The 27,498-nt window shown below is 42.2% G+C and overlaps 2 protein-coding genes across 6 annotated transcripts in view; one reads left to right on the top strand and one right to left on the bottom strand.

The window, feature by feature from the left end:
• Positions 1 to 3,407, bottom strand: part of TSR3 (TSR3 ribosome maturation factor) — a 10,226-nt gene extending 6,819 nt beyond the window's left edge. For 2 of the 3 annotated variants that reach the window (XM_043494042.1, XM_043494043.1), the window contains exons 1-3: positions 3,274 to 3,407; positions 2,018 to 2,234; positions 561 to 594 (exon numbers count right to left, since the gene is read on the bottom strand). In XM_043494042.1, the coding sequence (XP_043349977.1) occupies positions 561 to 594; positions 2,018 to 2,234; positions 3,274 to 3,373 (351 nt within the window). In that variant the 5' untranslated portion in view covers positions 3,374 to 3,407. The remainder of the gene's footprint in view (positions 1 to 560; positions 595 to 2,017; positions 2,235 to 3,273) is intronic. The other variant, XM_038418578.2, reaches the window with a different exon arrangement.
• Positions 3,333 to 27,498, top strand: GNPTG (N-acetylglucosamine-1-phosphate transferase subunit gamma). Of its 3 annotated transcripts, none has more exons than XM_038418576.2 (11): positions 3,333 to 3,525; positions 3,832 to 3,886; positions 11,206 to 11,273; positions 11,872 to 11,926; positions 12,026 to 12,109; positions 16,610 to 16,703; positions 18,887 to 19,001; positions 20,776 to 20,858; positions 21,102 to 21,227; positions 23,382 to 23,463; positions 25,271 to 27,498. In XM_038418576.2, the coding sequence occupies exons 1-11, from the start codon at positions 3,333 to 3,335 to the stop codon at positions 25,393 to 25,395; spliced, it is 1,080 nt and encodes a 359-aa protein (XP_038274504.2). In that variant the 3' UTR covers positions 25,396 to 27,498. The 3 variants fall into 3 exon arrangements, with proteins under 3 accessions (XP_038274504.2, XP_043349976.1, XP_043349975.1); XM_043494041.1 differs by lacking the exon at positions 25,271 to 27,498 and adding an exon at positions 22,851 to 22,915 and having other exon boundaries at positions 23,382 to 23,407; XM_043494040.1 differs by lacking the exon at positions 25,271 to 27,498 and having other exon boundaries at positions 22,851 to 23,407.

Genomic DNA, 27,498 nt, shown 5'->3' with positions numbered 1-27,498 from the left:
TCGATTACTGAAGAATTAAAAGAGGTTAATAGAATTAATGCTACTCAACATGGGTTTATGAAAAATAGATCCTGTCAAACTATTTTCATATCCTTTTGATGAGATTACAAGTTTGGTTGATAAAGATAATACTGGTATTGTACTATATTTAGCATTCTGTAAAGCATTTAACTTGGTACTGCATGACATTTTGATTAAAAGTCTAAAAAGGTATAAAATTAACATGGTACAGATTAAATGGATTAAAACTGGGTAACTAATAGGTCCCAAGGTAATTGTAAATGGGGAATCATCATCGAGTGGGTGGGTTTCTATGGGGGTCCCTTGGGGATCAATTTTTTGCCCTACACTATGTGACATTTTTATAAATGACCTGGAAGGAAACACAAAATAATTAATGAAGAAGTTTACAGATGATGAATTTGGGGGAGTTGTAAATAATGAGAAGGGCAGGTCACTAATTCAGAACAATCTGGATTGCTTGGTAAAATGGGTGCATGCAAAGTATGTGTTTTAATATGGGTAAATGTAAACAGCTAGACACTGTAAGTCATACTTACAGGATAGTGGACTCTATCCTGGGAAGCAGAGACTATGAAAAAGATTTCAGAGTAGCAGCCGTGTTAGTCTGTATTCGCAAAAAGAAAAGGAGTACTTGTGCCACCTTAGAGACTAACATATTTATTTGAGCATAAGCTTTCGTGAGCTACAGCATTCTGAATGCATCTGATGAAGTGAGCTGTAGCTCACGAAAGCTTATGCTCAAATAAATTTGTTAGTCTCTAAGGTGCCACAAGTACTCCTTTTCTTTTTGAAAAAGGTTTAGGGTTGGTGGTGGATAATCAGCTGACCATGAGCTCCCCCTGCAATGCTGTGGCCAAAAAGACTAATGCAATCCTTGGATACATAAACAGGGGCATCTCAAGTGGGAGTAGAGATGTTTATTCACCTCTTTATTTGTCACTGGTGTAACTGTTGCTGAGATACTGTATACAGTTCTCATGTCCATAATTCAAGAAGGATGTTGATAAATTGGAGAGGGGTGAGACAGGAGCCACAAGAATGATTAGTAGACTCCAGGAACTTGATATATTTAGCTTAACAAAGAGAAGGTTAAGGGGTGACTTCATCACCTACAGCTATAAGTACCTACAGAAGGAACACATATTTAATAATGGGCTATTCAGTCACCAGTTGGACAGGTGTAACAATCAAGCAGATGAAAGCTGCATTTGCTTTCAAATTCAGACTGGAAATAAGGCATACATTTTTACCATTGGAACAGTTTACCAAGAATTGTGGTGGATTCTCCCTCATTGACAGTTTTTAAATCAAGATTTGATGTTCTAAAAGATCTACTCTAGGAATTATTTTGGAAGTTCTATGGCCTGTGTTATACAGGATTTTAAACTGGATGATCATAATGGTCCCTTCTGGTCTTGAAATTTATGCAGGGGACTGGACTAGATGAGCTCTCGAGGTCCCTTCCAGTCCTATGATTCTAGGACTTCCTGAAATTTGAAGCCTGGATTTCATAGTTGGCAGTTTAAAAAAAAAAAAAAAGCTACTATCAACTGGGCACTTTAGATATGGAATCACTAGGAAACACTAGTTGTGAAACCTCATAATATTAACCACACTTTACTGTATCAAATATTGATTTAAAAATAAATAAATAAATAAATCAAAAGCAGCACATCTGACCCACTATCAACATCTCTGCATAATCCTGGGGCCTGTTAAAGAAAAAAGGAAGCTACTTTCCATGCATATTTTACTATATTAACAGTATAGGTAAGGCAAGATACCCCCATGTCACCATTTTTGTTGACAATCAATCAAATAATGAAACGTCTTCCTTAGATCAGCTAACAGTACATTTGTTAACATCGGCACAGAATGAACACCAGCACCTCTCTATGAAAACTCATAATACAGCAAGAAGTAAATAAGCATGAAATAATGGATTTGTACCTAAGAAATAACACTCTAGGACTGCGATTCACACGGAACCTACTTGTCAGCTGCAGAGACATATTGAGTTGCCATAGGACTGAGGATGAGCCCCGGGAATCTCTGATTGAGACGCAGGTTTCGGAGCAGGCCTTTGCGAGCCAATTTCCTCCCCGTGCATTTCTTGGGATCGCAGTGTCCCAGCTCCCACATGGCAAGAGGACATGGGAATCTCACCTCTGCAGCATCCCCTTCTCCAGTGCCATCCTGCTGAACACAGGCTGCAAACACAGAGCAGAGCTCAGCCTTCCCCTCAGAGGCCCAAAGACTATAGAGGAAGTGGGTCTTGGCAGCGGCTTCCCCACCCCCGGGGCAGGTGGGGCTCAGCAGCAGCTAGAGTTGTCAACCCTCCTTGAGTCTCCCAGAATTGGGCTCTATTTCCCAGAGGCTACTGAAGCCAAACTGGGAGATTTTAGGGTGCTGAAAGTCCAGTGGCACAACACAGCAAAGGCAAGCTCCCTGCCTGTTCTGGCCCCTCACGGAAGCAGTCAGCAGGTCCCTACGGCCCCTGAGGAGGTCCAGGGGGGTCTCCCTGCACTGCCCCTGCTCCTAGTGCTGACTCTGCAGCTTCCATTGGCTGGGAACTGTGGCCAATGGGAGCTGCAGGAGCAGCTTGCAGAGACCCCTGCCCAGAGGCCACAGGGAATTGCTGGCTGCTTCTGTGAGCAGGGCAGAACATGGGCAGGCAGGAAACCTGCCTTAACCGCGCTGTGCCACAGATCAGGAGCCGCCCAAGACACCCCTCACACATCCCAACCCCCAGCCCCTTCAGCACCCACGCTCCCTCTCAGAGCTTGCACCCTGCACCTCAGCCCCCTGCCCCAGGCTCAGCCTGGAGCCCCCTCCCACACTTTAAACCCCTTGGCCCCAGCCCAGAGCCGGCACCCCAAACCCCTGCTCTAGCCCCATGAACAGGGGTCGGGGAGAGAGAGCAACAGCAGGAAGGGGAGCAGTGAGTGGGGCGAGGCCTCGGGGAAGGGTGCTTGGGTTTGTGTGATTAGACAGTTGGCAACCCTAGCGCCAGCTCTTCCCTACCCCGGGGGGGAGCTAGGCGGCGGCCTGTACCCGCTGGGGCGGGTGGGGCTCGGTGGTCTCCTTTTCCCCATCACAGGGGCGTGGGCGGAGGTTTGCGACGGTCTCCTCCGCCCCCGGGGAGCGGGACGGGCAGGTCCGTGGGGCAAAGGGGACGGTTCGTTAAGTTTCCATCTACAGCCAACCAGCCCCGCGCCCCCTGGGGCGAAAGACGCGGGGTCCGGGCACCTGCCAGCGCCGCCTGCGCGTCCGCCGCGAAGGTCTCCAGGGACTTGGGCGCGCGCCGGATGCGTCCCTCCGGGCGGCGAAACGGCTTTTTCCTGCCCATGGCTGGCGGGGCGCCCGCACCTCGGCGGCCGCCTGACCTGACCGAGCGGACCGGAAGCGCTCTGCTCCGCAGCTCCCCTAGAGGCGCGTTTCCGCTTCCGGGAGCGATGGCGGCCTGGGCGCCCCTGCTCGCGCTGCTGAATGCGGGGTTCGGTGAGTGCCGCGGGGATGGGAGGGAACCTACGGAGTGGGAGCGGAACTGGCCACAGGCGCCCCCTTAATCACTGACCGCCCCTCGCTAGCTCCCTCCTCCCACGCTGCCGCTGACCGACCCCCTCTGTCGCCCTCCGCCATCGCGCTCCCGTCTCCCCCGCGCGCTGCACCGCTGAGCGGGAGTCCCCCTCCCCCCACACGCACGCAGCGGGTCCCAGTGAACCCCACACCCTCCCGCTGACTCTGCCAGCGCAGTGAGCTTCCTCTTCCACCCACTAACCATGCCCTCTCCCCTCTTTCTTATAGGTCTCTTTACCTCAGCTGGTAAAATGAAAATCGTGGAGGAGCCGAACACCTTTGGGTGCGTGGCCCTGGTACTTCCCTATGCTGAACTTTTCTTTTTACTAAAAAGAAAAGGAGTACTTGTGGCACCTTAGAGACTAACAAATTTATTTGAGCATAAGCTTTCGTGAGCTACAGCTCACTTCAGCGGATGCATTCAGTGGAAAATACAGTGGGGAGATTTATATACACACACAGAGAACATGAAACAATGGGTTTATCATACACACTGTAAGGAGATTTCAGAGTAGCAGCCGTGTTAGTCTGTATTCGCAAAAAGAAAAGGAGTACTTGTGGCACCTTAGAGACTAACAAATTTATTAGAGCATAAGCTTTCGTGAGCTACAGCTCACTTCATCGGATTGAGCTGTAGCTCACGAAAGCTTATGCTCTAATAAATTTGTTAGTCTCTAAGGTGCCACAAGTACTCCTTTTCTTTTTACTGTAAGGAGAGTGATCACTTAAGATGAGCCATCACCAGCAGCAGGGGGGGGGAAAGGAGGAAAACCTTTCATGGTGACAAGCAAGGTAGGCTAATTCCAGCAGTTAACAAGAACAGTTGAGGAACAGTGAGGGGTGGGGAGGGGGGAGAAATAACATGGGGAAAGTTTTACTTTGTGTAATGACTCATCCATTCCCAGTCTCTATTCAAGCCTAAGTTAATTGTATCCAGTTTGCAAATTAATTCCAATTCAGCAGTCTCTCTTTGGAGTCTGTTTTTGAAGTTTTTTTGTTGAAGGATAGCCACCCTCAGGTCTGTAATCGAGTGACCGGAGAGATTGAAATGTTCTCCAACTGGTTTTTGAATGTTATAATTCTTGATGTCTGATTTGTGTCCATTCATTCTTTTACATAGAGACTGTCCAGTTTGACCAATGTACATGGCAGAGGGGCATTGCTGGCACATGATGGCATATATCACATTGGTAGATGCGCAGGTGAACGAGCCTCTGATAGTGTGGCTGATGTGATTAGGCCCTATAGTGGTGTCCCCTGAATAGATATGTGGACAGAGTTGGCAACGGGCTTTGTTGCAAGGATAGGTTCCTGGGTTAGTGGTTCTGTTGTGTGGTTGCTGGTGAGTATTTGCTTCAGATTGGGGGGCTGTCTGTAAGCAAGGACTGGCCTGTCTCCCAAGATCTGTGAGAGTGATGGGTCATCCTTCAGGACAGGTTGTAGATCCTTGATGATGCGTTGGAGAGGTTTTAGTTGGGGACTGAAGGTGATGGCTAGTGGCGTTCTGTTATTTTCTTTCTTGGGCCTGTCCTGTAGTAGGGGACTTCTGGGTACTCTTCTGGCTCTGTCAATCTGTTTCTTCACTTCAGCAGGTGGGTACTGTAGTCGTAAAATGTATGATAGAGATCTTGTAGGTGTTTGTCTCTGTCTGAGGGGTTGGAGCAAATGCAGTTGTATCGTAGAGTTTGGCTGTAGACAATGGATCGTGTGGTATGATCTGGATGAAAGCTACAGGCATGTAGGTAGGAGTAGCAGTCAGTAGGTTTCCGATATAGGGTGGTGTTTATGTGACCATCGCTTATTAGCACCGTAGTGTCCAGCAAGTGGATCTCTTGTGTGGACTGGTCCAGGCTGAGGTTGATGGTGGGATGGAAATTGTTGAAATCCTGGTGGAATTCCTCAAGGGCTTCTTTTCCATGGGTTCAGATGATGAAGATGTCATCAATGTAGCGCAAGTAGAGTAGGGGCATTAGGAGACGAGAGCTGAGGAAGCGTTGTTCTAAGTCAGCCATAAAAATATTGGCATACTGTGGGGCCATGCAGGTACCCATAGCAGTGCCACTGATTTGAAGGTATACATTGTCCCCAAATGTGAAATAGTTATGGGTGAGGACAAAGTCACAAAGTTCAGCCACCAGGTTAGCCGTGACATTATCGGGGATACTGTTCCTGACGGCTTGTAGTCCATCTTTGTGTGGAGTCTTGGTGTAGAGGGCTTCTACATCCATAGTGGCTAGGATGGTGTTTTTAGGAAGATCACCAATGGATTGTAGTTTCCTCAGGAAGTCAGTGGTGTCTCAAAGATAGCTGGGAGTGCTGGTAACGTAGGGCCTGAGGAGGGAGTCTACATAGCCAGACAATCCTGCTGTCAGGGTGCCAATGCCTGAGATGATGGGGCGTCCAGGATTTCCAGGTTTATGGATCTTGGGTAGCAGATAGAATACCCCAGGTCGGGGTTCCAGGGGTGTGTCTGTGCGGATTTGTTCTTGTGCTTTTTCAGGGAGTTTCTTGAGCAAATGCTGTAGTTTCTTTTGGTAACTCTCAGTGGGATCAGAGGGTAATGGCTTGTAGAAAGTGATGTTGGAGAGCTGCCTAGTAGTGGAAAAGCAGCATCACTTGCCCCATAACCTCAGCCGTGCAGAACACAATGCCATCCACAGCCTCAGAAACAACTCTGACATCATAATCAAAAAGGCTAACAAAGGAGGTGCTGTCATCATCATGAATAGGTCGGAGTATGAACAAGAGGCTACTAGGCAGCTCTCCAACACCACTTTCTAGAAGCCATTACCCTCTGATCTCTCCCGTCACTTGATTACAGACCTGAGGGTGGCTATCCTTCAACAAAAAAACTTCAAAAACAGACTGCAACGAGAGACTGCTGAATTGGAATTAATTTGCAAACTGGATACAATTAACTTAGGCTTGAATAGAGACTGGGAATGGATGAGTCATTACACAAAGTAAAACTTTCCCCATGCTATTTCTCCCACCCCACCCCCTACTGTTCCTCAGTTGTTCTTGTTAACTGCTGGAAATAGCCTACCTTGCTTGTCACCATGAAAGGTTTTCCTCCTTCCCCCCCCCCGCTGCTGGTGATGGCTCATCTTAAGTGATCACTCTCCTTACAGCGTGTATGATAAAACCCATTGTTTCATGTTCTCTGTGTGTGTATATAAATCTCCCCTCTGTATTTTCCACCAAATGCATCTGCTGAAGTGAGCTGTAGCTCACGAAAGCTTATGCTCAAATAAATTTGTTAATCTCTAAGGTGCCACAAGTCCTCCTTTTCTTTTTGCGAATACAGACTAACATGTCTGTTACTCTGAAACCTTTCTTTTTACTGACAGCAATTTGCTATCCCTTTGTGTCCGCCGGGCACATTTACTTATATCATAGACATGCAGTTTGGCAGTGATAATCCTCATCTTCCTATCAACCTCCTTGGCCTGTGGTTTGCACCCTACGCAAACTTGTCTTCACTGCAAAAAAAAAAAAAAAAAAAAAATGTTTTTACACCAAGAGAGCTCTTTCAGTGTAAAATCCTAGTGGAAATGAGGCAAAGGTAGTTTCTACTTTGATGTGGCAAGTTGAAATAACTGCTCTCTCATCTGGGGTTTATCTTGATTTGCTACATCAAGGTTAAAACTACAGTGCCTTGCCTCTGCAAGGATTTTACACTAAAGTAATTATCTTGATGTAAAATCACACACTTTTTTGCTTTGAGGATCTAACCACAGCCCTGCTCTCTGTGATCAAGTGAGTGCGACACAAAGAACTACCCACCTCCAAGTCACAAGTTCAGATCTAGGGACTGTCACCAGGAGTATTTCAGATGGCACCTGTAGGTGATGCTGTTGTTCAGGCAGCTGGCTTTAAGAATTAAAGCCAAATCTAATTAGAACCAAATTTGAATCCAGAATGCTGAGCACCGGTTAGATTGGAAAGTAATGCATAGCGTTCTAGGAATGAGGATGGGGCTATTACCTTGTGCCAATGGGTAATGAGACAAATTGAGTCCATTCCTTGAGATGTCTAAAGGAGGGCAGGATGCAGTAGACCAGGTTCTCTCTAAGCCGTGGCTGTTTGGCCCTTTTATGTAAGAAACCATGTTCTGACATTACCAATGTATTGCCATGTCTTCAACTTGCCGTGTTTAGGGAAACGTGAAAAAGTCATTGTGAGGTAACTGGCATTATCTGGAGTCCCTAGATTTCTTTTATCTTTCAGTCTGGTTTCAAGTCTGATGACACAGAAATGGCTCGGGTCTTTTGGCTTAGTGATTTGTCCCAGTGTGATTGGGTGTCCAGGTTGATGATTTTAGATGCAACCATGTATTCTACTTAGGTGTGAGCGTGTCTTGTGCTCATAGCCCCTCCCCTGGCTATCTGAGGCAGTACTGCCTCAACCCCCTTCAGTTTCTTCTTATTGCCTGGGGCTGGAGTCAGAGCTCTCTGTGGTTCCTAACCTCACAATCTCTATTTCTTAGTGACTTTTTAAATTGTATATATCCTGGACCCTCGCTAGAATGCACATTTATATAGCGCGAATTTGCATATAATGTGGTCGCGGCCATGAATCCCAAATTTAATTAATTGCAATTCATTTTAACGCAGTCCCCGTTATAACGCGGTACCATGCATGGATCCCAAATTCTGCGTTCTAGCGAGGGTCCAGTGTAATTAATTAGTACTCTTAGTAGTATCGTGCTAGTTAGATTTAGTGTTAGTTAGCTTTCATTTAAGTATTTCTATGGTGATGCCCTCACCAGTGATTAAGCATTGTCTGTTTTATGAGGGAGCAATCGCAACAATAATCCCCACATGTATGCTTGCTATGTTTGAGCAAAGTCCACTTCAAGGAGTAGTATTCAATTTCCAGATAGTTCACAAAATGCCACTCAGGTGGCAAGGGATCTTCATCTAAAGCAGCGCCTGCTGGGGACAGGCTGGGTTGCTTTCACAAGGCTTGGGGCTCGATCACCACTGACAGCTGGATCCTAAGCAACGTCAGATCAGGCTATGCCATCCATTCCTTTCCATCCCTTCCTCCCACTCTGCTTCCCTGTCCCTCTTCAAGAACCCCTTTCACAAGATACTGCTTCTCAAGCAGGTTCACTCTCTTTGGGAGCAGTGGAGGAGGTTCCAATGGAACACCAGGCCCAGTTACTTTTTGGTGCCCAAATCCAAGTTAGGGGTAAGATCCAGTCTTGACTTTCACAGCCTCACCAAATGTATCAGATACACAATGTTCTGAATGGTCACTCTATTGACTATTCTCCCCACATTTTCTCAGAACAAGTGGTTTGCTGCTCTGGACCTTTAGGACACGTACTTTTATTTGGGAATTTTGCTGAGCCACAGAAAATTCCTTTGATTCATCATGGCCGAGTGCCATTTTCAGTACACTTCCTTTTGGCCTCTGTTTTGCCTCTCAGGTTTTTACCAATTGGATGGTCTTGGTCACATCTTCCTGCATTTGGATGACTGATTACTGTGGGCAGCTCCAGAGAGGCAGTCTTTTCTCACATCAACACTACACTGTGCTTGCTCAACCATTTGGATCTCATCCTAAACACCGGAAAGTCAACTTTGGTTCCCCCTCATAAAATTGAGTTTATTGAAGTCCCAACAGACTCTGAGTTCAAGAGTATCTCTGCTGACTGACTATTTTCAGGCGATTTGCTACCTTTGCCTCAGTCTGCAGTTGCAGCCTTCGAAGACAGTTTGGATATGCCTGAGGCTCTTGGGCCACATGTCCGCTTGCATGCAGGTGGTATAGTTTGCAAGGCTGTGGCTTCACTCCCTTCAAATATGGCTCTGGACAGTTTACTGTCTGACTCTTCACCTCTTAGACAAATTGGTCCATCTCCTTCCATTGCTCCTAGACTCCTTGCAGTGGTGGACACGTCTGGAGAATGTTTGTCAGGGTGTTCCCTTTGTCTGGCTGTAACCAACCAGTGCCTCCCCGATGGTCTGGGGAGCACATCTGGGGTCCGTGAAAGTTCAGGGTGTGTGGCTGGAGCAGGGGCCTCACTTCATATCAATGTGTTGGAACTTTGGGCCATTTACAATGGGTGTCATGCTTTTCTGGACCGTATTGGGCTCAGTGGTTCACATACTTACCAACAATACCACCATGTTGTATTATGTGTACAGGCAAGGGAGAGCATTCTGTGTCGAGGAGCGTATTTCTCCCATAGCTGATCGCTTGCCCGGGGTCCGGAATCATCTCGCAAACCATCTCAGCAGGAATATTTCCAATAGTCACGAGTCGTTCCTGAAGACAAAGGCTTCTGGGTCATCTTTGCAGCTTGGGGCATTCTGAAGAACTTGGAGTACTTGCTTCACCTTAGTTGTCAGGCCTTGTGTGTAGCTCATTGAGAGTGCATCTGGCAGTGATGTCAGCATTTCATTCCCCCATTCAGGGAAGATCAGTCTTCTCCAATGCCATGGTAGCAAGATTCTTAAAAGGGCTTCTTCATCTCCATCATCTTGTCTGAGAGCCGGTTTCTCTGTGGGACCTTAACATAGTCTTAGTGACTTTGATGGGACCTCCATTTGAGCCCCTGGCATCTTGTCCATTTCAGCTTTTGTGTCAGAAGACTGCATTCCTGGTAGTGATAATCTACAAGGAGAGTCTGTGAGTTCCAGGCTCTGATGTCAGAGCCCCTTTATACACAATTCTCCAAGAAAAAAGTGACTTTATGACTAGACCCAAAATTTTTGTCTAAAGTTGCTCAGTTGAATTTGAACCAGGTGGTATAGTTACCGGTGTTATTTCCTAAGCCACGTTGACCTCTGGAGAAGCAGCATCTCCATAGGTTAGATGTCAGATGATGTCTAGCCTTTTATCTGGACAGGATTAAACTGTGTCATGTTTGCCTCATCTGCTTGTGTCATATGTAGATCACATGAAGGGGCAACTGGTCTCTTCACAGATGGTTTCTAAATGAATAACATGCTGTATCAAGACTGCATATGAAATGGCTTCGGCTTTACCTCAGTGGGTGCAAGCTCATTCTACGAGAAATCGAGCAATGTCAATAGCATTCCTTGGTGACATCTCAATATTGGACATTTGCAGGGCTGCTATGTGGTCATTGATCCATACAGTTATGAACCATTATGCCATTATCTATCATCCAGAGTAGATGCAAGTTTTGGTAAGGCGATCCTGCAATCCTTGTTTAGGTAGACTCAGCCCCGCCTCCTGGGGTGCTTCCTGTTTGTGAGTCACCTAAGATGGCTGCATCTACTTAAAGAAGAACCACAGTTACAGTAAGTAACCATGACCCTACCAGGGGTTCATGTGATCATACATGTGGTTCTCATTGAGGACAATGAAAACTATAGGTCCTCAGGACCTTTGAAAATCAGACTCTTATTATTCAGGTATGTAAATATGGATTTAGAATCCAGGTTTGATGGTTTTGGCTGTTTTCAATATGACAGTCCTTTAGATGCTCAGATACTAAGGTGCTGGGGGACATATATTAAATACCTAGATAAAAATATTCTAATTTAATCTCATTGCAAATGGAAAAAAAAATTTAAATTAGTCTAAATCATTTTAAATTAGTCTTTTTTTCTTTTTAAAAAGATTGAACAACCCATTCCTACCTCAGACAAACAGGCTCCTTCCAAAGATGGCACCTTCCCCAACCTCAGGTGTGTGCAAATGTCAGTTATTATATGTGTAGTTAATACAATTTGGGAATATAATCTCTAAAAGAATCTGTGTGTGTAATTTTTGATTGCAGTTGTCTAATAGTAAGATAGACTTTGGCAGAAGCACTTACCACAGTATAATATCTACATGATTAGTCCATGTTCTTTAATCCAATCATGAAAATGCTTCTTAGCTTTATGGAAGAATAATTTCTTCTCTAAATTTCACAGATAATTATTGGCATTTCAGATGTTACCAGTTAGTACTTATCACTTGTATTGCACCTAACCTAGTTAAAATAATTTTCCTGTGTCTTTCTGTGCCTCAATTCCAAGTCTCTAAAGTGGGAATAACAGTGCTTCCCTACCTCACATGGTGTTTGAAGGATAAATACATTAAAGATTGAGGCACGAAGATACTATAGTAACTAGGGCAAAATAAGTACCTTAGTTTAGGTTTTTTGGATGCTGATTGCCTTATGCTCTGTAGAATGTTAAATCTGCAACATGTATACATACAATTCTCTGATCATGATAACTCTGTTTAAATTTAACCAACCCATTATCCCTTTTGCAAGCCATTTCATTTTATTTTCAGGTCCTGCACATCTCTTTAGGCTTGCTGGCAAGTGTTTCAGTTTTGTGGAATCTACGTGAGTAACTGGTTTAGGTGCCTGACTGTATTTTTAGGATTGGCAGTGATATAGGCCTTCATTTTATTTTTTAAAATCTGACATATTTTGTTTCTTTAGGTATAAATATGAGTTCTGTCCTTTCCATAATGTCACTCAGCATGAGCAGACCTTTCGGTGGAATGCCTACAGTGGGATTTTAGGGTGAGACAATCCAGATACTTCTTTTTACTTTAGTTTGTGAGTTGCGCTCTTTGTAGAACTCCTGAAATCAGCACGTTTTAAATTAGCTATAGTTACGTTACCTTGAAAATAAACTAATCTTGGCATTCAATCCAAACACTGTTCCCTAAATTATTTTCAGTTACACCAATGCCACTATCCTGTAGAAGCTGATGAGGTTGTAAGGGTGTAACTGAGAGCACAATTTGTGTGAAAGTGCTGTGAAAGTGCTCCAAAATGTATCTTGTTAAACCTCTTCTAATAGCCAAATCATGGACTTTTAGTAAATTAGGCTCCTTGGCCATTTATTTTAATAATTAATAAGTTCTTATTTGACTATAACATTTTATTCTTGAGACTTAATTTAAGAATATGTAAAATAAATCAATCTGACATCTTTCAACTGTAGACATCATCTAGTTGCTGCTGTTCTCATTACTTTGTAGTTAATGATGAAAATACAGTTTTAGTGGCTATTGCTTTAAACTTAAAAACTGCATGTTAGCTAAGCCATGAGAATCCAGAATTTGGAAATCCTAGTTGGTCTTTAACATATGCCAAGAGTAAAATATGAAAGAGGTCTCTAAAGGTAAGTATTCTTTCTAACAATCCTTTTCCCATTTCTGGATCACGTCTAGCATTACATCAACTGCTTGAGATTGCCAAGAATGGGAATTATCCCATATATGGGATCATGTCTCTTAAAACACCAAATAAAAAGTCTTAAGGCAGAACTGATATAACTACAAAATGGAGGCATTATAGTTGAGTATGAGTTTTATTTATTGGACACTCTAAGAGTACAAAAATTAAGTGTATTCTATATTTTTATAAAGATTTTCTTTTCCACTAAAATAAAATTTTCCCCATCTCACAACCCCTGGAAAGCCTAGGAAAGCTGATAGTACTTTTAATGTGTCCTAAAGGTCAACAAATTTGGGCTAAGTTGGACCAAAAGGGCAATAAATTCCAGTCTCTGAAGATACCATACCTCCAGCCTTCTTCCATTTAAACCATCTATTCTGATGTTAAATGGCTTAGCTAATTGTAGTTCCAGTGGCATAACACAAAAAGACATGCAGTTTGAGGTAGCCAGGTACCAAACCATTAAGGGCTTTATAGTTCAAAATTAACATCTTACACTTAACCCAAAAACAGACTGGAAGCCATTGTCAATTGCACATGACATGCGTTTCCTGCAAGAAACACAAAATAAGTATACAACCACAATTTACATTAGCCAAAGTTTCCATAAGCACTTTCTCCTTAAATCTCAGTTTTGAGTTGCATATAGCTCTCAAGTGTGATATCTTGAAATGAAACTCCTTCTTGGTCTGGGCCTAGAAGTAATTTTAAAAATATTTAATAAAAGCCCATTCAGTCTGTAGAGTCAGTGCCTAGATCCAGGTAGAGGAGCTAGCATACATTTAATTTAAAAACAAAGACTGATTTAAAGGTGCCTTCCTCTGTAAATATTTCCTATGTGCAGACGGGTAGAATGTGAGTGAAGAGCTGATCTTCCCTGCAAATAGGATAGTCAGAAAGTCTGAAAGGAGGAGGTTACACCCAGAAATATAGTGGGTCTTAGGACCAGACAGTGGCAGAGACTAGTTTGTAGTCACTCTTGTCAGCATCAGAGAGAATCGTACAAGCTAGCTGAGCTGCAATGGATTCCTAGACAGCAGTAGGGAGTCCATGCCGGAGATAGGTCTTTAAGCTGTGAAGACACACAACCACTGAATGATTAGATTTGTCTGGAAAGTGGGAGAGTAACAGAATTGTTGGAGAAGAGTTCTGACCTGAGAAAGTGTTCAGGATGCAGAGGCACTACACTGAGCTACTAAACAAGGGTATTTATCCCTTTCAAAAATATTTTTAAAGGACCACTTTTAGTCCAGGATCAGATTCTTGGGTGCAAGGGGCAAAACATCCTATGTTGCGAGCCCTAGCTATGGGACTCTTGGCCAGAAATCATCAAAATGAGCCTGAGTTTGACTACAGGGGGTTGGACTAAATGACCTCCTGAGGGCTCTTCCCACCCTAATTTATGATTCAGGTCTAAGTTCAAGTCCTGTGTTTTCAAAAAGGCCTGTTTCCCACACATCAGAAAGGAGCTTCTTTTTACATATGCTGTAGTCAGTGCTATCTTTATTTGTTGTTTATTGCTTAGATACTTTGGGGATAGGTACTTTAGAAATGTTTGAGATATTTTTTCAGGGGTTAGCAAAACCTAGTTCTTTCCACAATCAAGGACTTTTGTTTCAGTCAAGCAAAAATGAAAACTGATGTTCCAAGAGGACAGATGTGTGCTTGTTTCAGTTTCACTTTAAAATGTTTATATATCATGAAAGATAATGGATGGACTAACTTGATGTTTTAAAGGATTTCTTGGACTGAGAAACAAAAGTGAGGATTTTACATATTTGACAATGAAAGCTACTGAGTATTTTTAAAGTGTGTGATTATTCTTTCTACTTAAATTAGATAATTCCCAAAATTTAGTATCTAAGTCCCTCCAGTTGTTCTGCTAAATGCCTTCAAACTCCAGGTACAGAGAATCTGTGTCTTGGAGATCGCAGTGCACTCTGAATTGGGTGCCACATCCTAAAAGGCAAGACCTTGCATTATCATGTAACAATAATATTTTACTTTTCTGCATTTGTAACATCCAATAGTTTGATAGGCACCTTTACAGATCATATATATGTTTGGCCCTGCTTTGAGCAGGGGGTTGGACTAGGTGACCTCCTGACATCTCTTCCAACCCTAATCTTCTATGATTCTATGATAAAGTTCCTGCCTCAGAGAGCTTAGTCTAAATAGAAACCATACACATATACAAAAAAGGAAAGCTATGAAAAGCAAAGTGATTAAAAATTGAAGTGAAGTGTTGGTTTGTTAGCCCCACAATTTTTGTATGGTTCTACTTCCATGTCTTTTTCAAAAAGAAAAGTACTTGTGGCACCTTAGAGACTAACAAATTTATTTGAGCATAAGCTTTCATCCATGCGTCCGATGAAGTGGGTTGTAGCTCACAAAAGCTTACGCTCAAATAAATTTGTTAGTCTCTAAGGTGCAACAAATACTTTTCTTTTTGCGAATACAGACTAACACGGCTGCTACTCTGAAACATGTCTTTTTTTCAGTAAACTAAGGGAAGGGTGTGAATGGGGCAGGCTGAGGTTTATGGGTTGTCCGCCTTCTACCTTGTTTTAACATTTTCAAAGAGCTGTACAAATGTTATTTGTCAGGGCACCTCTGTGAAGCAGTAAGTATTATCCCCATTTTACAGGTGGGAAACAGAACAATAGAGGTGAAATTACTTTTCTAATGACCTTCTGGTGGTGGTTGTAAAGGCAGGCCTGCTCATCTTCTCTCCCTAGATGACAAAGAACTCCATGATCTCTGCATGGTTTCATGTGGATGCACAAGGCCTGGTTGCAATAATAACTGTTATAATACTGATGTATGGGGCTCCAGGAGTTTGCATTTGCGAAGGGGGTGATCCTGGCTATGCAGCAGCATTTAATTGGGGAGGTCACATCCAGCTTAAATGGCCTCCCAGAGCGGTAGAGTCAACATAGGTAAACAGACAGCTTGGTCCTGATGTGGTGTGATGCAATGCAGTGCGAGAACAACTGGAGGACTGCCAAGTCAGTGCGAAATACAGAAGCATCCACAAAAACCCTTTTCTGCACTAATTCATTCTGAAATAAACTTTCAAAGTGGATTATCCAATTTGCAATAATTGGCACTTCATTTGAAAGAAGAATTGTTGTATGAACCCAGGGCATTTAATTAAAAAAAAAAAAAGTGTGAAAAAACCTTGGGTAGACAATCCCTAAAGCTAACCTCTGAGTCAGGATTCTATCCTGACCCCCAACCTGGGTTGATTGTGAGACCACTGTGCCACTCTTGTGACTATCATGAGGTTTATGGTCTAACAGAGAATATTTCATTTTAAATTGGAATAGGTCACTTTCTGGAAATATATTGTTCTCTTCACTGACAAGTTGTGAAGAGTGAGCATGTTTTTGAGTTTGTATTCTTGTTTCACCCATCTGCTAACATACGTTGATTGGGCTTACTCTGTATTCTGAGCAATTGAGAAGATTGGAGTTTGGTAACGCCTCTTTCAAACAAATTATTGATGACAAAATCAAACCCTTTTTCAGTTTTATTTGGTTAAGAAAGTGTGGAAATGGTTTTGAGACATGTCAGAATAACAATAGTGCTCAGAAACTACTGTGATGGAGACTCTATAAGTAATTAAAGAACTCCATTGTGGTTATGAGGTAATTGATCTATGATGGGGCAGATCAGGGCAGTAAGAAAAGGAGATATTAAAGGACCTTCAAAAAATTGAAATTGATAAAGTGAATTTTAATACCGTGTTAGAGTATTTCTGTTTTTCTTACCAGGTTTTTAACTTTTCTCCCCAAAATTATAAAACAAGTCTTTCGAGCTGTTCTCTTTTTCCAGTATTTGGCATGAATGGGAAATTTACAACAACACATTTGTTGGCATGTGGATGAGAGAAGGGGATTCATGTGAAACCAAAAACAGAGAGACAAAGGTACAGTAATTAATCATCCTGATGCAGTTAATACAGCTGGCATGTTTGTACCAGTTTAAACTATTAAAGCCATTAATATACCATAGGACTTGAAAACTTAGATGGGGCTTTACAAATTGAGATCTCTTCCTGCCCAAAGAGTTAATAGCTTAGGATATGAAGTAGAAAAATGCAAGATGAGATGTTGGACAACAGTTAGGAATAGAGGGTAAAACAGGATAAAAGGCTGATGATGTTTTCACTCACACCAGTCTGGAGACTTTAACTCTTTCTTTTTGTTCATGCAAAATAGGATGTTCTGTTATTGCCATTACCACTAGGGACAAATGTTGTTATAACTTCTGCTATGGGCCACTGCTACATAAGAGGAAGAGAAATAGGAGTTGCTTGTGGTACTGGAGTTGCCAGCCACTACTGGGTGACACATGTCTAGGGAGTCACAGGAGAGAGAACTAAGTAGTTTAGTTAGTTAGTTGAAAGGAAACCAAGTGATCGCGAAACTTGTATGGGAAAAGTAGAGGGCCAGGTCACAAGAAGTGTGTGAGAGAGGAGCAGAACCGATGTGGGCAGAAGGGGTGGGAGGTGAAATGAAGAGCAAATAGAGACAATATAATTAGCTTTTGTCAAAAAGACAAAACTATTAAAAACAGTTAAAATACATGACTCTTACATGTGAGCAGTTGCTGTTGCTGAAAAGGGATGTTACATGATTGTGAATCGGAAGGAGATGTCCAAAAGACTCTGAAAAAATGTGGTCCATACTATGTAAAAAATCTGAGAACTCCTGCCTTAGACCTCTCTCCTCCTTGTTAAAATAATGTTTGCACTTCTCTAGGTCCTTCCTAGAGATGAAGGAGCTTTACAAAATTAAATCTCAGATTCCTTTGTTGCTATTGCTATTGATTTTATGTGGAAGCACTTAGATATTACAGTGATGGGCGACTGTGTAAAACCCTAAGATAGATAGGTTGATCAATGGGAGAGGCAGGTAGTGTAGTGACTTGGCCAAGATGACAGAAGAATCCTGTTGGAAAGCCAGCAATAGAACCAAGGTTTCTGACTTCCAGTGCACTGTCTTACTATGACAGAGTGCTGGGAGCCTAGAACTGACCCAGTACTCTGTCACTAAGGTACTACCTATTCCCCTCTGGAGTGGATTTAATTGGAGAGAGGGTGCTCAATGGTTTAATTAAGCAGGAAGCTGACAAGCTAGTGAGAGCAACCAACCTGTCATCTGGGAGGTTAGAGGACATGAAGAAAGTGCAAGGGGAGTGGCTGGTAGGGACTTGGGGAGGCAGGATGTCAGGATGAGGAGATCTGTCCCTCTCCTTCCCTAGATAGTTGGCTAAGGGGAAAGTTTCAGCTATATATTTCTTCACAAGGCTGTACTGGTGTTAAAAATAAAAAAATGGTGCTTATAAACTGGGAAGCATCCAGCCTATTTGTGTTGATCCAAGGGGTGGAGAAGGGAACCTATTACACATGCCAGAAGAGCATCCTTTCTTCCTGTAGCCACATTGAAGATATATTTGGCCTTCTAGTATTGCATGATTTCTAACATTAAGAATTTGAATCCTCCTTGGGCTTTTGCTTGTAAAAGGTCATGAAACATTAAAGCTGAAAATGTAAAGATCATAATGAGCATCTACAATGTAGGGTAGATCAATATTCTCTGGAAAAATTAAAGGACATAAGAGCCTTGTGTTTAGTGCTTTTTACTTTGTACTGCTATTTAGGAGACCTGGATGCAATTTTTCACTGTTCATAGGCTGGTAGTCCTTCAGAAGTGGGAGCATGCATCACTCAGTAGCAAATGCACCTGCTGAGTGATGCTGACAGGCTCTGAAGGGCATCTGATTTAGTGTGTCTCTGTTGGAAGTTGTGGTGACTTTGGTGGGGTGAAGGTGGAGGAACCACTTCCCATTGGGAAAGAAACAAGCTTGTTCCATTCTTTACAATAACTGCATTTGAAAAAGACTTAACTAGTGACTGTGACATCTTTCTTCTGCACTGGGTAAAATGATGGCAGCACTGAGAGCTGACTACAGTACTTGCTGAAATGCATCTATACTCATGGTAAAATGGGAAGTTAGTGATGTGTGTTGGTTCTGTTCAACATGAAACTAGTGACTATATTGTGTGTTTAACCTATTTCCTCTCATCCTTCTTTTTCTGCTTTTCAGGTTCTTCTTATTTGTGGAAAAAACAATAAGTTGGCTCATGTGTCTGAGCCAAGTACTTGTGTTTACTCTCTGACATTTGAGACGCCTCTTGCTTGCCATCCTCATTCTCTTTTAGGTAGGTTGGATAAAAAGGTCTGTGCATGTGAGAGAGGCAAGTGGCATTTTACCCAAGCCTTTAAGTTTAGATTTCTGATTTATTAGTTTGTATCATTAAGTAAATGTAACATTGTTTATTACAAGCATTTCTAAAGTACCCATCACTATAATAATTAGGCACTCTTATCTGAGCTTGCAAAGTCCTTATGGTCAATTCAGTGGCATTTCTCTGTATGTAATGGGATAACTTTTGAAAACTCCATCCAGTTAATTCCAAAATTTCAGGGAATGTTCTAGGCATTAATTGTCAGAACACTAGTTGATCTTGGGGAAGAGCAGAAAACCAAAAGGGGGGAGATTGGGGAACAAAAGACCCCATGACAGCTCTTTAGCTACAGCCTCTAGCATCTTAACAATTATCTGTAGATCACAGAGCTAGTTCATGGTTTCCATGAACACTTTCCAGCACAACAATACCCATGCTCATGTCAGCTTATCCTCCCAATAATGTAACATGTTGACATGTTGAATGTCTCTTCTGGACAGAAAGTAATGGTGGTAGGGGGAAAGGGAAATGGAGGGGCCTGGGGGGAGCAGAGAGAAGTTCACACAGCTGCTTGAATGTTAGGGGAAAATGGGGGGCCCTTATATGGAGGGAGGGAAGAAAGGAGCACATAAACCTCTGGTAGGGGGAATGGAGATTGGGGGATCTGATATGGGGGAGAGAGGATTTGGGGGCACAGAGCCCATGCTGGGGGAAGATTGAGGGACTCAGGGAAGATGGGGAATAAGCATGCCCACAGCCCCTGGCTTGGGGGCCAGAATGAAAGACCCCAGACAATTGGAGCAGACACATGCCCTACCATGGGGGATTTGGAATGGGGGGCACACAGAACTCCTGTTGGGGGGGTTGATTGGAGGACCCTGGTATGAAGAATGGAGTATGGGGGAAAGAGGATAATAGGATGCATGCTGAGCTTCTGGTTTAGGGAGAGAATGAGGGACCTCAGAGGAGAAGGGAGTGGGGGGCACACAGACCCTTGCAGGGAAGAGATTCGGGTGAATTGCAGGGAGTCCCTGAAAAAAGAAGGGGATGGGATGCTGGGCATACAGATAGCTTGTGGGGGAGGGAATGGAGGAATACAAAGAGCCTTGTGATAAATGCAGCCTACATAATCTACAAACAACACCTTGGTAAATGTATTTGTGTACAAGAGCGTAGTTCTCTTGTTCTCACCACTTTCATCCCAGTCTCCAATTAGACAAGTCAGTGGATGCATTCATCAGTTTGGAAAAATGTCTGCATGAAGAAATATTCCCTGAAGGTAGTAAGAGTGAGGCTCAGCCCTAAGAGGGTGTTACAGAGATAATTGGGCCCCAGCCCTTTTGGGGTTTTGTAAATGGTCATTCTTAGATGGGATGTGTTTCAATAGTCTGTAAGTGAGGAGGGTGCAATCAGGATCTCATCCAGCAGTGAAGGGTGCAGCCTTTTGGACAGCTGGAGCTGGAAGAAGAGACCCTTGGTCACTGCTGCTCTCTGGGAGCATTAGACCTCTAGGGCCTGCTCCTGTTCCCATTTGAAGTGATTGAGAAAATTCCTATTGATTTAAATAGGATTGAAGAACAGGTCCAGGCAAGTGAATTTAGCAGTTTGCGGTCTCAGTGGTGCATGTTGAAGTGAAGCATTAAGCTGTTAAAACACACACATAGCAGGACTAGGGTTACATTCAAATAGTTAATTAAGGAAAATGTAGCGGTTAGTATTTATGACAGCTTTACTTTCCATTTTTCAGTTTATCCAATACTGCCTGAAGTCCTACAAAGGAAGTGGGATGAAGCAGAGCAGTCTCTTTACGATGAGCTAATAACTGAACAGGTTTGCTGATCCATTCTGATTTCTTGTTAAAGGACTATCACTTTCAAATTACTATAGTACTGGCCTGTTTTCTGCAGTTCCAGTTCTTTTTAGGATAGATGTTTTTATCCTACTATTGGCAAAAACTGTTAGTGCTATGCATCTAGATACAGTTTATTGGTAATCACAAAACCTTGTAAAATAAATAGCCAGTGCAAACAAACAGAAATAGAATGGCTTTATGTAATGTCTTTGTTTTTCCAGGGGTACAAAAAATTGTTGAAGGAGATTTTTGAGGAAGCAGGACTTTTAAGCGCAACAGAAGAAAAGGAGATTGAGAAAAAAAAGTTTAAAAGTCTGGAATTTGAAACAGTAGAGAAATGCAATAAGGTATAGAAAGTAATTCTCAATGCTTGTCTCATACGTTTTACCAATATGGATTTAAATCACCATCCTTCTGCTGTGTGATTGAGCCACTGGGCTCTCAGCCAAGCTGCCTGTCTGTTGTTACGATTCAGATAGTCTGCTCCCTTAGTTATCTTCTGTTGCCTAAATAACAGTATATTTAAAAATAAATAGAAATGGCAGAACTTATTTTAATGCTGAAAATTGGAATCAAACTCGCATTACTGAATGCCTTTCCAGGAGATATTAGGGGGTGGTATATGGGAAGTAGTTACATACCTAGGTGATGTGCATTTTAGACATACTCTCATAAAGTGGGGTCAGAATGGCATTAAGAAACAGAAGGGAGTTAGTGAAAGTGGAAGGTGGACCAGAGCCTTGTGACAGATGGGTACTTGGTAATCATATAATATACACACTATGCTGAAACATTCAGGCCATTTTACAAACCAAAGGCCCAGTGGTTTATATCATGTATCCTTTAAAAAGACACAATCACCTGGGGGTGCGTGACCCAAAAAGTTTGGAGACCACTGGACTAGATGACCATTCAGCCTAAAAGTTCATGTGTTATACCCTCTCATTGATGTACTGAGATTCATTGACAGGGTATGGAAGGGTAGTCATAGATTGCATGAGGTTGCATTCCTGACCATCGTGGCTAATAGCTGTTGATGGACCTATCCTTCAGGAACTTGTCTAATTCTTTTTTGAACCCACTTATACTTTTGGTCTTCACAACGTCCCCTGGGAACAAGTTCCACAGGGTGACTGTGCGTTGTGTGTAGTAGTACTTCCTTTTGTTTGTTTTAAACCCGATGCCTATTAATTTCATTGGATGACCCCGATTCTTGTATTCTGTGAAAGGGTAAATAACACAATATGTATTCACTTTCTTCACACCATTCATAGTTTTACAGACCTCTTGTCCTATCTCCCCTTCCCCCTCTTTTCTAAACTGCATAGTCCCAGTCTTTTTCATCTCTCCCCATATGGAAGCTATTCCATACCCCTAATTTTTTTGTTGTCCTTCTTTGTACCTTTTGCAATTTTAGTATTTCTTTTATGAGATGGGGGAACCAAAACGGCATGCAGTATTCAGGGTGTAGGCATACTATGGATTATATAGTAGCACTGTGATATTTTCTGTCTTATTACCCATCCTTTTCCCAATGGTTCCTAATATTAGCTTTTTTGAATGCCTCTGCACATTGAACAGATATTTTCAGAGAACTACCTACAATGATTCCAATATCTTTTTCTTGAATGGTAACAGCTAATTTATTTGTATAGTTGATATTATGTTTTACAATGTGCATTACTTTGCATGTATCAACATGGAATTTCATTTGCCATTTTGTTGCTCGGTCACCCAGTTTTGTGATATCCCTTTGTAACTCTTTCTGTCTGCTTTGGACTTAACTATCTTGAGTAATTTTGTATTGTCTACACATTTTGCCACCTCACTGTTTACCTTGTCCAAATCATTTATGAATATGTTGAACAGCACTGGTCCCAGTACAGATCCCTGGGGGACTCCACTATTTATCCCTCTCTTTTCTGAAAACAGCATTTATTTCTACCCTTTGTTTCCTGTCTTTTAAGCAGTTACTGATTGATGAGAGGATCTTTCTTCTTATCCTGTGACTGCTTATTTTACTTAAGAGCCTTTGGTGAGGGACCTTGTCAAGTCTTTCTGAAAGTGCAAGTACAGTATATTGGCTGAATCACCTTTGTCCACAAGTTTGTTGACCCCCCTCAAAAAATTCTCATAGATTGGTGAGGCATGTTTTCCCTTTATAAAAGCCATGCTGACTCTTCCCCAACAAATCGTGTTCATTTATGTGTGTGATAATTCTGTTCTATACTATAGTTTCAACCAGTTTGCATGGTACTAAAATTAGGCTTACTGCTCTGTAATTGCCAGGATTGCTTCTGGAAACTTTTTAAAAATTGGTGTCATATTAGCTATCCTCCCGTCATCTGGTAAACCAAGATTCCAAACATGTTTTTTTTCCCCAGTGACTTCCCTTATAACTATGGTTGGACATTTTATACTTGATGCAAACTGAATTTTTAAGTAGACATATGTATTTGGGCAAAACATATTGTCCATTTTAAAAATATTTTTTATTCTAGGAGTACAAGAAACTTTCTAAAGAAATTAAAAAGCTTAAAAATTTATTAACTCAACATGGTATTGTGTATGAAAGAAACTCAGGTAAGTTCTTTGTGTATTTCTACTTTCTCATTCCTATCTATTTAGAATGTGAATGCTCAGCTTTCTCTTTTTAAATGAAAAATATTGTTAAGATCAGGATAAACAAATAATCTTCCATCAGAGGGAGTCAAGCCCCACCGTAAAGCATACTGCATGTGATTTTGACTGAACAGACCCTTGACTGTGAGAACTTGTTTAAAAATATATGTAGGTTTGTATTGGTGTCAGCCTTTACAATGGGACTGTAGCTGCTACCACTTCTCTTTTGGTATACTTTGAGCTTCAGTCTCTGATTCTTCCTCTCCATGCAAAGTGTTAATGTCCACAGCATTTGAGACTAATATTTTCATCTCATTTCTCCCAACACACTCCACCAATAAAATCTGCTCCCATAAGTATGTGAAATGTTCTCCTTTGGTGTGTGTAAAGTCTCCTGCTTCATACATCATTCCACTCTTTGCTGGTCAGTTTCTCCCCTTCACTGACCTCCGCTACAGATATGCACCACCTGTCCCATGCTACTACCTGGTGTGAAGGAGAGCAACAGCAGGAGGGTGGGTCCTGGCTGTGAAGAAACAGTCTGGATTTACTCCAGGCAAGTTCCAGTCTCACCCTGCCTCCCAGCAATCAAGTTGCCTCATTCTTCTCAGTGCTTGTTCCTCTCTTATCCTGTCAAATTCCAGTCCCTTAGTTAATTCCTGAAGTCCCACATGATATCCCTTGGACATTTAGCTTTCTAAGGTGCACCTCTTTGTAGCTTGTGTGTTCAGAGATTAGCATCTCAGTGAAATATTAGGCTATAACCTAATAATTAGAACTGAGCAAGTGATATATTTGCATTTTGTAGTTCTTTTCTGTATGAGAAACTTTCATTTTCCTTATGTGAAATTAGTGACTTTTTTCAAGGGAAAAAATCGTGTGTTGGAACGTAGCAGATTATAGATTTTGCTAATATCCAGTTTAAACTATTAGTTACATAAATTATACATGATTTCTGTTCACTGACTGGATAACTTGTGTAACCATATAGAGCAGAATTTGAATTGTATATTCAAGAGCAAAAATCACCGTTTGCATTGGATGACTTATTGTAACTCAACATCAGAGGGGTAGCTGTGTTAGTCTGTATCCACCAAAAAAAACAAGGAGTCCGGTGGCACTTTAAAGACTAACAGGTTTATTTGGGCTTAAGCTTTCATGGGTAAAAAACCCACTTCTTCAGATGCATGGAGTGAAAATTACAGATTCAGGCATAAATATATATTGGCACATGAAGAGAAGGGAGTTACCTTACAAGTGGAGAACCAATGTTGAAGGCCAATTCAGTAAGGGTGGATGTGGTCCGCTCCCAATAATTGATGAGGAGGTGTGCTTTGTAGTGAGCCAGCCACTCCCAGTCCCTATTCAAGCCCAAATCGATGGTGTTAAGGGAGTGGCTGGCTCACTACAAAAGCAATTTTCCCTCTCTTGGTATTGATTATTGGGAGCAGACCACATCCACTCTGACTGAACTGGCCTTTAAAATTGGTTCTCCACTTGTAAGGTAACTTCCTTCTCTTCATATGCCAATATAGATTTGTCTGTATCTGTAATTTTCACTCCATGCATCTGAAGAAGTGGGTTTTTTACCGACAAAAGCTTATGCCCAAATAAATCTGTTAGTCTTTAAGGTGCCACTGGACTCCTTGTTGTTTTTGTTACTCAACAGTATCCTATGACTTATTGTGACTATGTAAAATCATGTAACTTGCAGCTTTTATTATGAAAAGTGAAGAAATAACTGACATTTTACAATTAAATATTTCAGCTGAAAATACAAGTGCTGAACACGTCATTCATACAGTGGTGACTACAAAGCCAAGTGTTCTGAATTGCTCAAAGGCTAATGAACACCTACGGGGAGACACAGGCATTTGGAATGACACCTTTTAAACAAATTTGTCTGGATGATAAATATCAAGTTCATATAGATTGAAATATTGAGCAAATTGGATGCATATCACAGTACTAAGATAATTTAACAACGCTTTGTGAATATTTCTAATGCTCTATATCTTGCCCTAAGGCAATGGGAAGAGAATGTTTGAGTTAAAGTCTGGTGCTGCCATTGCAGACAGCTGTTGTAGTTCAGTTTACAAGGTTGTTTAAGTTGTAAAAATTCTCTTTGCTGAAACTGTTACCATCCATTGGTCTGCAGACTCTACTTCTCCAATCTGAGTTCTGTGCTGTTTGCTTTGATCAACTATTGCACTAATTAGAGTGAAAGGTGATTGGTTATATACCCAGCAACTGTATTTCTGCCTGATGTGAGGGGAATAGTTTTGTCCTCAAGTTTGGATGGATTAGTAAACTTCTTACCCGCTGATAGCAGGGGCAGTTTATTTGCCTTTGTGGGAAGTAGTTCATACTGTACTTCCTAATCCTGTAGCAGCACTGATGAGGCTAGAAGGATGGAGTGATGTGGAACCTTTAGCCAGAGATGAACATGTGAGCAAAAAGCAAAATCTACCTTCTAGTCTTTCAGGTAGATTATATACAGTATACTCCTATTTATCCAAAACCCGATTATCCAACCTCTTCCTTGTCCCCCAGCATGAGATATATGCCCTCTGCAGCATGTATCTTATGCTGGAGGATAAGGAAGGGATTCAGATAATGTGGAGGTTGTGGTAATAGAGCAGATACTCCTAGCCAGGAGTGCAAGGAGGATGATCCCCTGGCTGCAGAGAAGACCATCCTGCTGCTGCATGGGCCCTCTGCAGCACTGCTGTCATGGGAGTGAATGGGGCTAAGACAGCAGAGCTGCAGAGGGCTCCCTGTGCTGCCGCAGTGCTGGTGACACCCAATCCCTTCAGGCACAAGGTGTAGTGGGAAGGCTGTGGTCCTGGTAGGGCAGAGCAGAGACCTCGGCAAGGACTCCGCTCTACCCTGCCAGAACTATAGCCTTCCTTGCGCCTGCCGGGAATTTGGTGTCACTTGTCCTGTGGCTGCACAGGGAGACCTCTGCAACCTTGCTGTTACAGGAGCGAGTGGGGCAGAGCAGAGACCCGTGGCCAGGACTGTGAAGAGGATGACAAGCCTCTGGCTGTGGAGGAGGCCACCTGCTGCTGAATGGCCTCTTGATTATCTGAACCAAATCTGTGTCCCTCATGCTATTCAGATAGTTGGAAGTACACTGTATTGAAAAAGACAGAAGGAAATGACTGCATAAAGACTAGAGAAATTACTCCACTTTAAAGCTGTAAGGTGTAAATAGTTACTCCTTTAACACTTATTTCCACACTAGCAGCTAATATTCACCTCTTACGCATCTCTGCTAACAATAACAAATTCTTGACTAAGACAACCATCACACTGTTCACTAAAAGTTGAGACTAACAGAACGACCATGTGTAAGTAGGATACTCTCCTCCTAACCTTCTGGTTTGCCTCAGGTGGCCATCGTGCTCTCTCACAAGTTCTTTGGTGTAGACTCAGGACTTCTTTGGCCTTGAGTGCTGCCCCTCTTCCCCTGACTTTTCTCTCCAGCCATCCACAGCTTGTTCCCGATCCTTCTAGTCACATATTGGGGTACTGTCACAAACACTATAATTTTTTGTGCATTTTGCATTTACTACTCCAAACTTGCATTGTAATAGATTTCAAATCAAGGAAATCTTAGTGATCCATTCAGCATACGCTGTGCGTAATGATGTCAGATGTGAATGCAAAATAATTATACTACTTTTCAGACAAGATCTTGCAAACTGAGGTAGAGTCTGCACTACATGAACATTAAAATCTCCTTGCCAGTTTAAAGAGTAAGCCTTTTCTCTTTTGGCTTAGGAAAAATGTTCCTTCCCTCTGTGGTGTGTATTATCTGCAACTGTAGTTGCCCCGCACTAGGATTGTTTGCATTTGAGAGGTGCTTATACCTTGCGATTCTTATGGATGGAAAGTGAAAATCAAAATTTTTTATAGAAGACCAATAATGTTTAAGGAGCGTACCTCTATTCTGTATATTATTATAAAGAATAAATGTATAGACTCTTCTAA

Source organism: Dermochelys coriacea, chromosome 10 (genome assembly GCF_009764565.3).
Source record: "Dermochelys coriacea isolate rDerCor1 chromosome 10, rDerCor1.pri.v4, whole genome shotgun sequence".
Taxonomy (NCBI): Eukaryota; Metazoa; Chordata; order Testudines; family Dermochelyidae; genus Dermochelys; species Dermochelys coriacea.
The sequence above is the reverse complement of the archived record's forward strand: the minus strand, read 5'-3'. Positions and strand labels throughout refer to the sequence as shown.